The 12,215-nt window shown below is 44.0% G+C and overlaps 1 protein-coding gene across 1 annotated transcript; it reads right to left on the minus strand.

Moving 5' to 3' along the window:
* Positions 1 to 1,559: 1,559 nt before the first annotated feature.
* C27H2orf66 (chromosome 27 C2orf66 homolog) lies at positions 1,560 to 7,331 on the minus strand. The gene is made up of 4 exons (XM_048455984.3): positions 6,549 to 7,331; positions 5,647 to 5,773; positions 4,405 to 4,600; positions 1,560 to 1,842 (listed from the first exon to the last, which is right to left on the minus strand). Exons 1-3 carry the CDS (start codon positions 6,686 to 6,688, stop codon positions 4,421 to 4,423), a joined length of 447 nt encoding a protein of 148 aa, XP_048311941.3. The 5' UTR covers positions 6,689 to 7,331; the 3' UTR covers positions 1,560 to 1,842; positions 4,405 to 4,420.
* Positions 7,332 to 12,215: the final 4,884 nt, after the last annotated feature.

The following is a 12,215-nucleotide window of genomic DNA, read 5'->3' on the forward strand; positions in this document are numbered from 1 at the left end:
TGAGTACTTTCCAGTATGGGACACACAGATACTCTGGGGAGGAATTTTTAAACTGAAGGCCACACACTTCTGCCCTGCGATTCACAAGCTCATACCTAAAGAGTCTCCTGTGGGTGCCCATCTGTTTCAAGGTCTCTGAAATTAATCAACACTTGCCTGGATGAGAAGTGGTGCTGAATCCCACCCAGGGACGTCACAGAACACCTCACCCAGCCATTTACCCGAATAAGCTGCTATACTTGAATGAGGAGTAACACAATAGTAATCGCTTATCTTTTTAAATAGTGGAAAAATAATCTTGTTAACTAAAGTGTCCTCTGCTTTACGTTTAGGATTGTGTGAAGGGTGTTAAGGCACACTTGAATTTAACAAGTATTCATTGAACAACTGCTACCCAGCAGACACTGGGCTAGGTTCTGGAGAGCGATGAATGAGTCACATAATGGTTGCTGCTCACAAACAACTCACAACCCTCCAGAGGCAAGCACTTAGGTCACTAACCACAGGAGAATGCACTGAGCTAGACTCGGAACTTGTTTGTGCACAAGTACTTTATTCTACATATTCTGTAGCAAGGGGCCCACTTGTTTGTTCCCGATTGCTCAGCCCCGAAATAATCACACAGAAACTGTATTAATGAAATCACTGCTTGGCCCATTAGCTCTAGCTTCTTATTGGCTAAACCCATGTATCACCACGTGGTTGTGGCTTACCAGGTAAAGTTCCAGCATCTGTCTGTGGTGGGACTGCATGGTTTCCTTTTACCCCCACCTTCTTTCTCCCAGCATTCAGTTTAGTTTTCCCCGTCTAGTTAAACCCTGCCCTGCTGTAGATCCAAAGCAGTTTCTTTATTAATCGATGGTAATCACAGCGCACAGAGGGGGATCCCGTATCAATATTCAGCTCGACCGTTCTCAAAAAGCCACAGTGGAATGTTTTGAAATACACAGACGAATGGTACCAGAGCAGTGCGGTGTGAGTTCAGGGACAATGTTCCATGCCGGAATCACACACAAAAATAGTGCCAGCGTTCAAAAAAGCACAAGGACAGTAGCCATATCAAATGGAAGTGTGGCCTCCGCATGGCTCAGTAGGAGAGTGACTTGGTTGGAGGAGTAGGGAATTCACCTTTTGCCGCTGTCCCTTGTTGAGAGACTCATATTTAAAGTCAAGCTAGGGTGAAGGTGGAATATTGGACATGAGGCAGTTTTTAGCTTCAAAGGCAGCATGAAAGCATCTCCCAGAGACCTTGCAGCAACTAGAACCCTGTTTATTTCCTATTTCACTGGGATACGCATCACCCGCATTCAATAGGTGATGAGATCTTTCAGGAGCACAAGCTTAAAGTGGGACTTACCATTTTTTCAGAAGGAAGAAAAATCCTAAGTCTGAACCTCTATTATATATTATAAACGGTAGTAAACAGGTCTGAATCCCTATTATGTATAATACACTGTAGTAAAGAGTAAACACATCTTGCTTAAATAAAAAAATATTAATTAATAATAGGTAATAAATAGAAAAGATGATTTAAAATCATGCGTCAAGAACATATCTGATTTGGAAAATTATCGTTTTATTTCATTTGTTGTCTTTTTGTGACTCCTTCAAGCACATGCAATCTTCCACTCGATAATTATGGTCACAAAGGGGGAAATAGTCCGGAAATACGCATGCCAGTATCATGTGTTGCAAAAGCCCAACTGTTTCGATGTATAATCGGGAAATGTAGAATAAAATTGCTAGAAATTGGCTAACATGGAAGGGAAACACACACAAGACTTCAGCCACAGTTGAATTTTTCTGCTGAAAAGTTTTTCGGCAGCTTCAACACAGGGACACCTAAAAAAGAGAGAGTTACAGTCCAAGACAAGATAGAGCTGTGATAACACAAGGACCCCCCCCCCAGATCAATCCCAGCAACAGCTGAATGAATGAATTCAGTGACACCCCACACCAGAACTGTTTTCCCCGACAACGTTGAGTTATTCCTGAGTGCTTTGTCCCCTCGACCCTAGAAATGCCCTCATCCAGGTCACAGGAGGATCTATCTTGTATTCTCTGAGGTTTCCTATGAACTAGAGGTCAGTCGGGACACAGTGATGATGTCACCTCACACCGAGAGGGCATTAGAATGGAAATAACTGCTCTTTGTCTGAGAATCCCACACTCTAGAGCCTCTGCATGTGGCATCCATCTTTTGTGAAGCAAATGCTAAGCTTGTGGTCCGTTTGTGATAGAATTATTCCTGAAGACCGGATAGAATTGCTTAAAGGCATTTTAAAGTCTGGTTCACAATTGCAATGGCGTGCCTGGTTCAGAGAAGAGGCTAAGATTATTGAACAACAGAGTAAAAGAGAGGTAGGGAAATCTCCCAAGATCAAATTCTTAGAGAAGGAGACTAGGCTACTATAGAAAGGCAAGCTGTATATGAGGACCACACCCTGGATTTATGCAGCGCAGCAGCTTTGAATGCTTGGGACAGAACTGGCGAAATTAAAAAGAAAGCTGTTATACAATTATACAGGGCCCAAAGGAAGCCTTTATGGGTTTCTTACAAAGACTGACCTCAGCAATAAATAGAGTGACACCAAATTCAGAAGCTAGACAAACAATAATTGAATCTCTGGCTTTTAAAAATGCCAATTCTCTATGCAAAGGATAATTAGGCTGCTAAAGGCAAGGTCAGCACCTTTGGAGGAATGGATCTGAGACACGGTTAATATTGAATCTTATGAACATGATGATGCATGGATAGGAGAGGTGATTGCTAGAGGTTCGAGGAAAAATTGAAATGTCAAATGTTATAATTGTGGCAAACAAGATCACCTTAAAAGGGACTGTAGAAAAGGTGTTCCTAGAAACAATGTTTCTTTCTAAGAATAATCCATTCAGGACGCCCCCTCCCTTCTAGATTATGAAGAAAGTGTGGCAAAGGCTGGCATTGGACTATTGAGTGTAAGTCAACAAAGATATTCATGGTAGTCCTTTGCTGACGGGAAGCTCCTTGAAGGGCCCCTTGCAGATCCCTATGCCAAATCCGGTTCAGTCATTTCCTGTCGTCGTGGAGGAAGCTCCTTCCCATAATTTCATCAGAAACTTGGCATCCAAATTGACCTCTTCAGGATGTAAATGTTTGGTTTTTAGGGACTGGAACTTTATCTCAGGTAAAGCAGAGCATGAGATGGGTCAAACGTATAGGGACAGGACAGAGAGGAATATTAAAACCATATGTGGCTAACATACCAATTTGTGGGGATGTGATTTGTTACAGCAGTGGAACCCTCAGATTAACATTCCCACAATCATAGAAACAAACCATAAATTAACGTATGTTTCTGGGGAAAATGCTAGGTTTTATCAAGAAAGCCCCGAGTCTCTATCTCTTCCCATCTTATATTTCCCTTCAGTGCTGGGATTAAAGGCGTGTGACTCCTTAGTCCTGGGATTAAAGGCGTGTGACTCCTTAGTCCTGGGATTAAAGGCATGTGATACCACTTCCTGGCCTCTGGCGGCTTAGTTTTACCTTCCACTCTTCAGGCAAACTTAATTTATTAAAAAATAAATAAAATATCACTAGAGAAGGCTCTTTATGTCATTGTTTGTCCTGTTTGATTTCCTCATTTTTAGTGCAGCATCCAAGTGCATATTCCACAAGTTCAACCCCATCTTTTTAGAATTACCAATCATTCCCTGCTACATTTAAGAGAATTAATCATGAAAAGAAAAGAATCGTGATGGCTAACTCACAAGAAATCCATGTACTTTTGGAGGAATGGGGAAAGATTTTAATTATGATACCATTGCCTTTATTGGCCAGCTAAACAAGCTAGAATAATAATATTTTGAATATAGCATGCCTACTGCTTCTAAAATCAGACCTATTTGTTTGATAAGAATGTAAAAAATGAAATTAAAATCTTATAAATCTTATAAATATATTTTAAATGTTTTCCAATAAGAAAAATGCTGTCTTTGCTAATATTGTGATTTGTTTTTCTAGGTGAGGAAGTTCCAGATCAAAGATATACACAACACTTTTCCTCAAAAGAGCTGCTCTTGTAACTTTCCCATTCAGTCCAAGTCATTAACCTACTTCTTTACATGTAATTTTCCATGTAACTTACCTATGTGGCCAGTCGGGAAAAAAATGCAGAAGTAAGACTATTGCTATCCATCAATTTGAAAAACCTCCTAAGAGTGACAATTCTATGATTTGTCTTCTCTTCAGCGACATTACTATCATTTATTTAAAGAAAACAAAAACAAAAACAAAACAGACTACGAAATGCCTGAGCCAAATCTCATTATTTAAAGTGATGGGTACAACGGAAGCTGTCAAAATGTCTCCTGCATGACTTTGTGGTGCTTGGGCAGACCCTGGGGCCCAAGGGGCAGCATTACCTGGACTCAGAGGCTTTCAGCCCTTGTGGGAACTAGGGAGGGAGTTTTTCTGCTCTTCGTAGTCTGCAAATGCAGAAGCGATGCGCTCCGCCTGGAAAGGGAGAGGTCTGGGGTCCTCCTCCATGGAGAAGGCATTTGGAAGGCTCCCAAGATCGAGTCCTCGGCCCTTAAAATAGGCCTGGAGGCTTCTGAAAAACTGAAGACAAAGAAAAACGCTCAGTGCTTTATAGAGGAAACACCCAAACGCCCAGAGCCCCGTGTTTGTTTCCCGCCTTCCTCCTCCCTGAACTGACTTGAGCATTAGCCAGAGAAGCGGAAGTTGACAGTCTAGAGAGGCTTGAAGCTTCTGCCTGCTGTCTGGCATTTCAGCCCCCACAGGGCAATTCAGCGTTCTTGGTGGCAACCCAGGGAAGGCATACTTATTAAGCCACACTTCTGGCAGAGATTTATAGTGAACCATCTCCAACCAGCAAGGTTAGAAATGAAACCGAACCCTGCTTTCTCTGCCTGAGGAGACCCCAGTTACTGCCCTGGACGCCTGTGTCTGTTTTCAGATACCCTTCAGCGAAGGTACGGCTAGAAGCTGTGGTAGCGGCTTGACGGCTTCCCATCACTCTAGAGAAACCACATTTGAAACAGTCATATCAACACGCTTGTTGAGCTGAGCATCCTTTTAAAAGAGTATTCTTCTGATCTTCTGAATTCTGCTCTCTAGATACCTGCGGGCTTGAAGCTGATACCCGCACAGGGTCGACGTCCAGTTCCTGCAAACGGCTTTGCAAATGCCGTCGTGGGGCAAATTCGTTCTATCATATATGTCTTACGTGCCCTATATGCCTTACAAAAAGCGATTCTCTCTTGCTCTCCCCTTTTCCTGCTGTTCCAGGGACCAAACCCAGGTTCCTCGCGCAAGCTGGGCAAGCTTTCCAACCCCAAGCTAAGACACAATCCTCTTTTCATATTGTCTGCACGTTAGAAACCAGTGCTCTGATGCTGGGGTATCGATAAGGTCACTACAAATGCGATGTGCTGTGTATGCATAAACTGATTTCTAATGTAAACTTGTTTCTCCATAAGAAACAAATGTAAATCAGCTAGAGAAATATTAGAGTGCCTGCTACCAGGGGAGCAACATCTAGTCCTGTCCTGATGAGAATCTTCTCAACCCTTGGCTGCTGTAGTATAATTTTTGGGAGGTGCTGCCTGCATCCCTCAGCCATTGCTCCCCAGGCGTGTTCTTACCAGTTCTCTGTTTCTGGGGTTGCTCAGCGGCTTCCACGTGTCTTCCTTTCTCAGCATGGCTCTGTGTGCATGGCTGCTCAGTACCAGGGCAGCCCAGAGCAGCAGGAGGGGTGCTTTGGACATGGTGCTGTATGAAACGGGGGACTATGGTCACAAAGACAGTCTGAGGGAAGAGGGAGAAACACAAGGATCCAGGCAGATAAAGAAGAAAGAGCATATTGGCTTGTCTAAGTTTTGTAACCATTTTTGGGGGGTCGGCTGCAAATGAGACTCTTGAAATCCAGTGGACTAGCTTAAAACACTTCACAATAATGGAAACACTGTAATGTGCTGAGCAAAGTGATGTGACTGTCCCTAGAAAGCCTGGGTATGCAATCCACATAATATACATATACATACATACATACATAGTAAATGTATAGATATGTATATGTGTGTGTGTATAGTTTAATCTCCAAAACAGTACAAGATTTAAAATTAAAAAATAAATCTTAAGTCTAAAAATCTTGTCTTAAGTCGGCAGATTTTTTTTTTTATGGACATGAAATGGCAGAGAAATAGAAAGTACTTTGGCTGCGGACGGATATACCTCTGTGGTAGAGTGATGGTTTAGCATTCACAAAGCCCTGGGATCAATCCCTGGTACTACAAAAAGGGAGAGAGAAAGACAGATACAGAGAGAGGGTGAGAGAAAATGAGGAAGAGGAGAATTAGGAGGAGGAAGAAGAAGAATTTAAAATAGCAACCAAAAAGAATACTTACAGTACCCTCAACTGAGAAATGTCCCCAACAAACGTATCTCAGACAGACAGACACATCCCACAGCAGCCCAAGTTGAGACTGTTTTCCGTCTCAAGGTGGGGTATAGAAGCTGAAACACAGACAGAGGCAATGAAGCTTACCAGGGTGCTGGAGAGGGCTTCACCTGACCCTGCCTACGATCTGCCAGCAGTCCCTGGGCTCTTATAACCAGGGGACAGGCTGTAAGAGGGAGCCACTGACGTGAGCGGAGGCAGTTCAAAAATAATGATTCCGTTTTCATCCATGGCACAAAGACCCTTGAGAAGCAGATAGCTCAGCATCTTCAGGGGTGGCCTATTTATCTTTTAAGTGCATCAGCTGCCTCGTGAACCACTGGCCGTATTGCACAAATTTTATAAAACGCACGAGCCACCTCCACACGGCAAGGGCTCTCGCTTTTCTCACGTTCAGGCCGGGGACGGCGATGACTACCTCACCGAATAAGATGGACTTGGAAAGACATCAGTTTTCAAATTAACAGCATTTTTTTTTAAACAAGAAACTCTATTGCAAATGACAAAATTGCTCTTTTTGACCCCCACGTGCTAGCTTCTTCTTAGAAATAGTGGCATAGTTTGCTATAATAGCCCATTCAAGATGAAGCCACCAGATAGCATATCCTTCACAGGAAGATGAAAAATGACTGTACCTACCGCATGCCCTTGTAAAATAAGAGCCATCTGGAGGAAATGGTACGGCAGAGAAATTGGACTCGACGGCTGATGAATTTGCTGGGGCTCCAAGGATTCTGAACAGAACTCAGGACAAGCTCATTGTTCAGAAGTGCAGTGATGGGAGTTGTAAATTACAGTAATTGCCGGGGGTTGTCGAGGTGGTGCACGCCTGTCCTCTCAGGACTTGGCACGTAGAAATAGGATGTTCAGCCATTTTTTTTTATTTTAAAATTATATTTATTTATTATGTATACAATATTCTGTAAATTATATTTGTAAATTATATTCTGTAAATTATATTTATTTATTATGTATACAATATTCTGTCTGTGTGTATGCCTGCAGGCCAGAAGAGGGCATTACAGATGGTTGTGAGCCACCATGTGGTTGCTGGGAATTGAACTCAGGACCTTTGGAAGAGCAGGCAATGCTCTTAACCTCTGAGCCATCTCTCCAGCCCAGGATGTTCAGCCATTTAAGGACAGCCCAGGCTACATCTTTATTTGAGACCAGCCTTGAATACATGAGATGCAGTCTCAAACACACACAAAAAAACTGGCTATTGTTTCAGCTTTGTGGCCTTGACTATGAGCAAGTTTTTGACGTTCTTTTGTTCATGTTTTGTTCAATCAGAAGATGTCTTTTCGTTTCTCTCTCTCTCTCTCTCTCTCTCTCTCTCTCTCTCTCTCTCCCTCCCCCTCCCTCCCTCCCTCCCTCCCTCCCTTTTCCTCTCCCCTTCCCTCCCTCCTCTTTCTCTCTTTCTTTCTTCTGAGACAGGATCCCACTATGTAGTCCAGGCTAGCCGCAAACAGGCAACCTTTCTGCTTCAGTCTCGTGGGTGCAGTAACTACACTGTGAACCTCCACACCTGGCTCACATTACTGAGCCTTGACCATGTGTGAGGCATTGCACTAAGCTTTGACAGCAAAATAAGTCCCTGCCCTCAATGGCCAAAGCGGAACAGAAGACCAACATTCACTCCATCATTACTCTGCACACCATTCAGACGGTGGTAACTTCTTGTGGCGCTGTCGGGTGAGTCCCGGATCCTGTACACAGTAGGCAAGCACCCTACCACTGAGCTATATCCCTGGCCCTTTGTGATTTGGAGACAATGTTAGTCTGTCCTTGAGTTGGGGACCCTTCCGCCCCAACCTCTGGAGTTCTGGAATTGCAGGTTTATAGCGCCATACCCAGCTGACGATGACAATTTCCATCAGGAGAAAGTGTAGAGGTGGAGAGTATGATTCATGCCCAAGGGTCAGAGAAGGCTTGTGTGAGAAAGTGACCTTACAGCTAGTCGATTGATTATGAGTTACCTAGGCAACCTGGGAAGGCAGAAGAAGTGGCTTTTCAAGCGAGCTGAGGAGTTGCTCTGAGGGTGCCCTAAGGCAGCAGGAAACAACTTAGCAGGCCTGTAGAAATAACTTAGGAGGCGTCTGGAGGAGGAAATGACTTAGGGGGCGTCTGGGGAGGGAGCTGTGGTGGGAGAGGTAACTGGAGCATAAGATCGCTCCTACAAGAAGAACTAAGAAGAGGCCGGCGTGTTTTAAACAGCCAAGCAGCTTAACCAAACTGGCATTCAAAAAGCAAAAAGATGCCAGTTGCCACGGGGAGAGGAATCTGTGAAGTCAGAGAAGCAGTAGCCACGGTACAGGCGGAAAAGGGTGTGCCAGGGCAGCCTCGGAGATGGGCGGATGTGAGCGGCTTTTGAGAGGGGGCAGCGTGAGGGAACAGGGCTCGTGGGCAGGGGGTTTCCAAACCAACCCCTGCGTCTGTGGATCGCGCAGCTGCATGGTTACACTGTCAACTCAAGACAACAATAACTGGCTTGAAGAAGTGAAGCTCACTATTCCAAGTTGAGTTTGAGGAGATTGGGAGATCCAGCAGCACCGGGCAATGTGGGAATGGATATGTGGATCTGAAGCCCAGAGGAGGCTCAGTCATAACCCCGTGGACAATTCACACTTTAAAAAAATTTCTACTTTTTATTGAGAGAGTCACAAAACAGTCTAAACCATTAAAAAAAAAATCAGAGACTAACATTCCTGGACTTGACAAAGACATAGTTTCCATTTCTTTGAATATCTGAATAAATGTATTGAATATGTTATAACCCTGTTAAATTTCTGGAATGTTGAGAAGAGGCAAGAGCAATAAAAAAACATTCCCTGAAACTGCATAGAGAATCTTCCCCGGCAAACAGTAAAAATCTTTATATTAAATTTTATCATACTAAAATAATAGTTGTGAGTTGCTTTCTAGAAAGAATATACCAATAAAATACATTTTATTTTTTAACCGGAACATCAGTTTTTGCTTTACTGATTAACGTTTCTGTTCCATAGTCCGGAAAGATTAAGGGCTAGAACCTTCCAAAGATAAGTCCTTTCCTTTAATGCAATTTTGCTTCTGTTAGCAGCTGGTGCTGACAGAATTCAGCCCCATAGGCAGTGAGCTTTTGAAATAGAAAGAATAGATCATGTAGATCCTCCCCCCACCCCCTGCCTGGCTCCTGGCCTAAGAAATTCTCATTTTGGTCCATATATATGAGAATGCAAACCTAGTCTCCGTTTTACCCCAGTCTCATTTAATAAAAATCACTGTACGCTCAGCTAAAAGACGATTTGATTCGCCATTCAATGTTCTAAGATCTTTCTGTTTAAGGAATATTTGTAGGCCCTCAGAGTAAAAGTTAAGATATACAATAGTGTAACTCACTAACATGGAGCTTTCCTGGTTGCCAAAAGAAATCAGCTATGACTAGAAACAAGCTTATTTTTTTTTTAAAGATTTATTTGTTAATGTATGCAGTATCCTGCCTGTAGGCCAGAAGAGGGCACCAGATCTCATTATAGATGGTTGTGAGCCACCACTGCGGTTGCTGGGAATTGAACTCAGGACCTCTGGAAAGAGTAGTCAGTGCTCTTAACCACTGAGCCATCTCTCCAGCCCTAGAAACAACTTTAAATTTTATCCTTTGTTACTTTTACTCAACTAGTTAGTTAAGTGGTGCTAGGACTCAAACTCGGAGCCCAGGACATGCAGGACTAGCAATCCAGCACTGAGTTACAGCCCAGTCCTGGCTTCTTTGGGATGGGGTCTCCCGTGAAGCCCAGGCAACAACAGGCACACATCAGCTCATTTCTAGTTTGTTTCCAGTGCTGGAAACCAAGCACAGGGCCCCACGTAGGCATGAGCTTGGCTTCTTCCACCTCAGCCCCTTTAAAGTTTTTAAGTCCTTGTTCCCAGCACCCATGTAAAAAGTTGGTTATGGTCTTGTGTACCTGTAATCACAACAGTGGGTAAGAGAGAGAGAGAGAGAGAGAGAGAGAGAGAATAATCTGGTGCTTGTTGGCTAGCCAGTAAACTCCAAGTTCAGTCAAAGACTCTGACTTAAAAAATAAGGTGCACAACAAATGAAGAAATCTGACCTCTGCCACCCACATGTGCACACATACATGTATACATACATTAGAGAGAGAAAGAGGTTGGTCATCAACACAGTTAGACATTTGTCTTAGCTACTGTTTCTATGAAGGAACGTCATTATCAAAACAACTTATAAAAGAATGCTTACTTACAGTTTCAGAGGGTTAGTTCAGTATCATCATGGTGGGGAGCATTGCAGCAGGCAGGCAGGCAGGCATGCAGGCAGGCATGCAGGCAGGCAGGCAGGCAGACCGGCATGGTGCTAGACAAGCCGCTGAGAGCTCGCTCACATCTCACCCATAAGTTGCAGACCAAGAGAGTTGCAGGCAGAGAGAGTGAGTAAAACTGGACCTGCTGTGGGATTTGAAACCTCAAAGTTTTCAAAATAAGGCCATACCTCCTAATCTTTTCCAAAGAGTTCCACTAATTGGTGACCAAGCAAGCATTCGAACATACCGGCCTGTTGACAGAGGTTTCCATCCCACCCGGTCCCACAGCCATTCAGTCCCAAAGAAACACACAGCGTCCTACATTAGTTATAAACTGGTTGGCCTATTAGCTCAGGCTGCTAACTCTTACATCCTACATTAGCCCATAATTCTTGTCTGTGTTAGCCATGTGGCTTGGTACCTCTTATCAGCGAGGCATTCTCATCTTGCTTCCTCTGCGGCTGGGTGACAACTGCAGATTGAGCCTTTCCTCTTCCCAGAATTCTCCTGTTCTTGTCGCCCCCGCCTCCACTTCCTGCCTGGCTACTGGCCAATCGGCATTTCATTAAAGCAATACAAGTGACAAGGTACAGACCATTGTCCCAGGGCATGAGCCTACAGGGGTCATTCTCATCCAAACCTCACAGCGTTTGTTATTCTGAGTGTTGGCACTAACCTTCATAACTTCCTGAACCTCTGAGAAGCACCTGCTCTATTGTTTCCTGCCCTTAGTTTTGTTTACAGATTGTTAAAGGAGAGATTCAGTCATGTAGCAGAAGCATGCTGGGCCCATACAACTTTAAATTGGCATATTAAAAAAAAAAGAGCATCCTTTGCTCCAAAACACACACCCACTCAGAATGTCCTCCTCTCCTTACACACACACACACACTCAGAATGTCATCCTCGCCTTACACACGCTTAGGACTTCCTCCATTCACCCCAGAAACAAGTCGCTTTTAAGCCGACAACCTATTGTCCCATAGGCTCCTGACCAGCTCATAATGCAAAACGCATCCAGTACAAATGCCAGCGTGTTCTTTAACAGTGGCAGAGACGCTTGTCTGCCTGCCAATCAGAACATGGGCCCACGAAGTCCAAGTTAAGTGATGTTAGAGTTGCCCAGGATAGCCATTCTTGGACAGCTTGCTTCCCCTCCTTGCAGGTGCAGGGTGGTCCTTTCTGTGTCTTTTCCAGGCTGGCTCTGTGTGGAGCGTCCTGCACGAAACTCTCCTGGAACCTGACCGGCAATTAGGAATTGCGGCTCAGACTTCCTGTTATGAAGTCTACGGAGAGCAGCTTGGGACAAATTTCCTTCCGTGGGCCTTTCCATCTAATTTCTGGTTTATCACCGAACCAATGACAGGGAACGTGGTATCTCTTGAACACAAGCTTCCCATCAGCCATCTACTGGGTGACCAGGTCACAAACCACTGTTAACTTATTCACCATG

Source organism: Myodes glareolus, chromosome 27 (genome assembly GCF_982192425.1).
Source record: "Myodes glareolus chromosome 27, mMyoGla1.1, whole genome shotgun sequence".
NCBI classification, from domain to species: domain Eukaryota; kingdom Metazoa; phylum Chordata; class Mammalia; order Rodentia; family Cricetidae; genus Myodes; species Myodes glareolus.

Bases quoted from the DNA above. Each gene is read 5' to 3' on its own strand.
- C27H2orf66 (XM_048455984.3), bottom strand. From the start codon at position 6,688: ATGAAAACGGAATCATTATTTTTGAACTGCCTCCGCTCACGTCAGTGG. The intron at 5,774-6,548 runs GTAAGCTTCATT...CGTTTCATACAG, and splicing joins AAGCCCTCTCCAGCACCCTG to CACCATGTCCAAAGCACCCC. The intron at 4,601-5,646 runs GTAAGAACACGC...CTTTGTCTTCAG, and splicing joins ACCCCAGAAACAGAGAACTG to TTTTTCAGAAGCCTCCAGGC.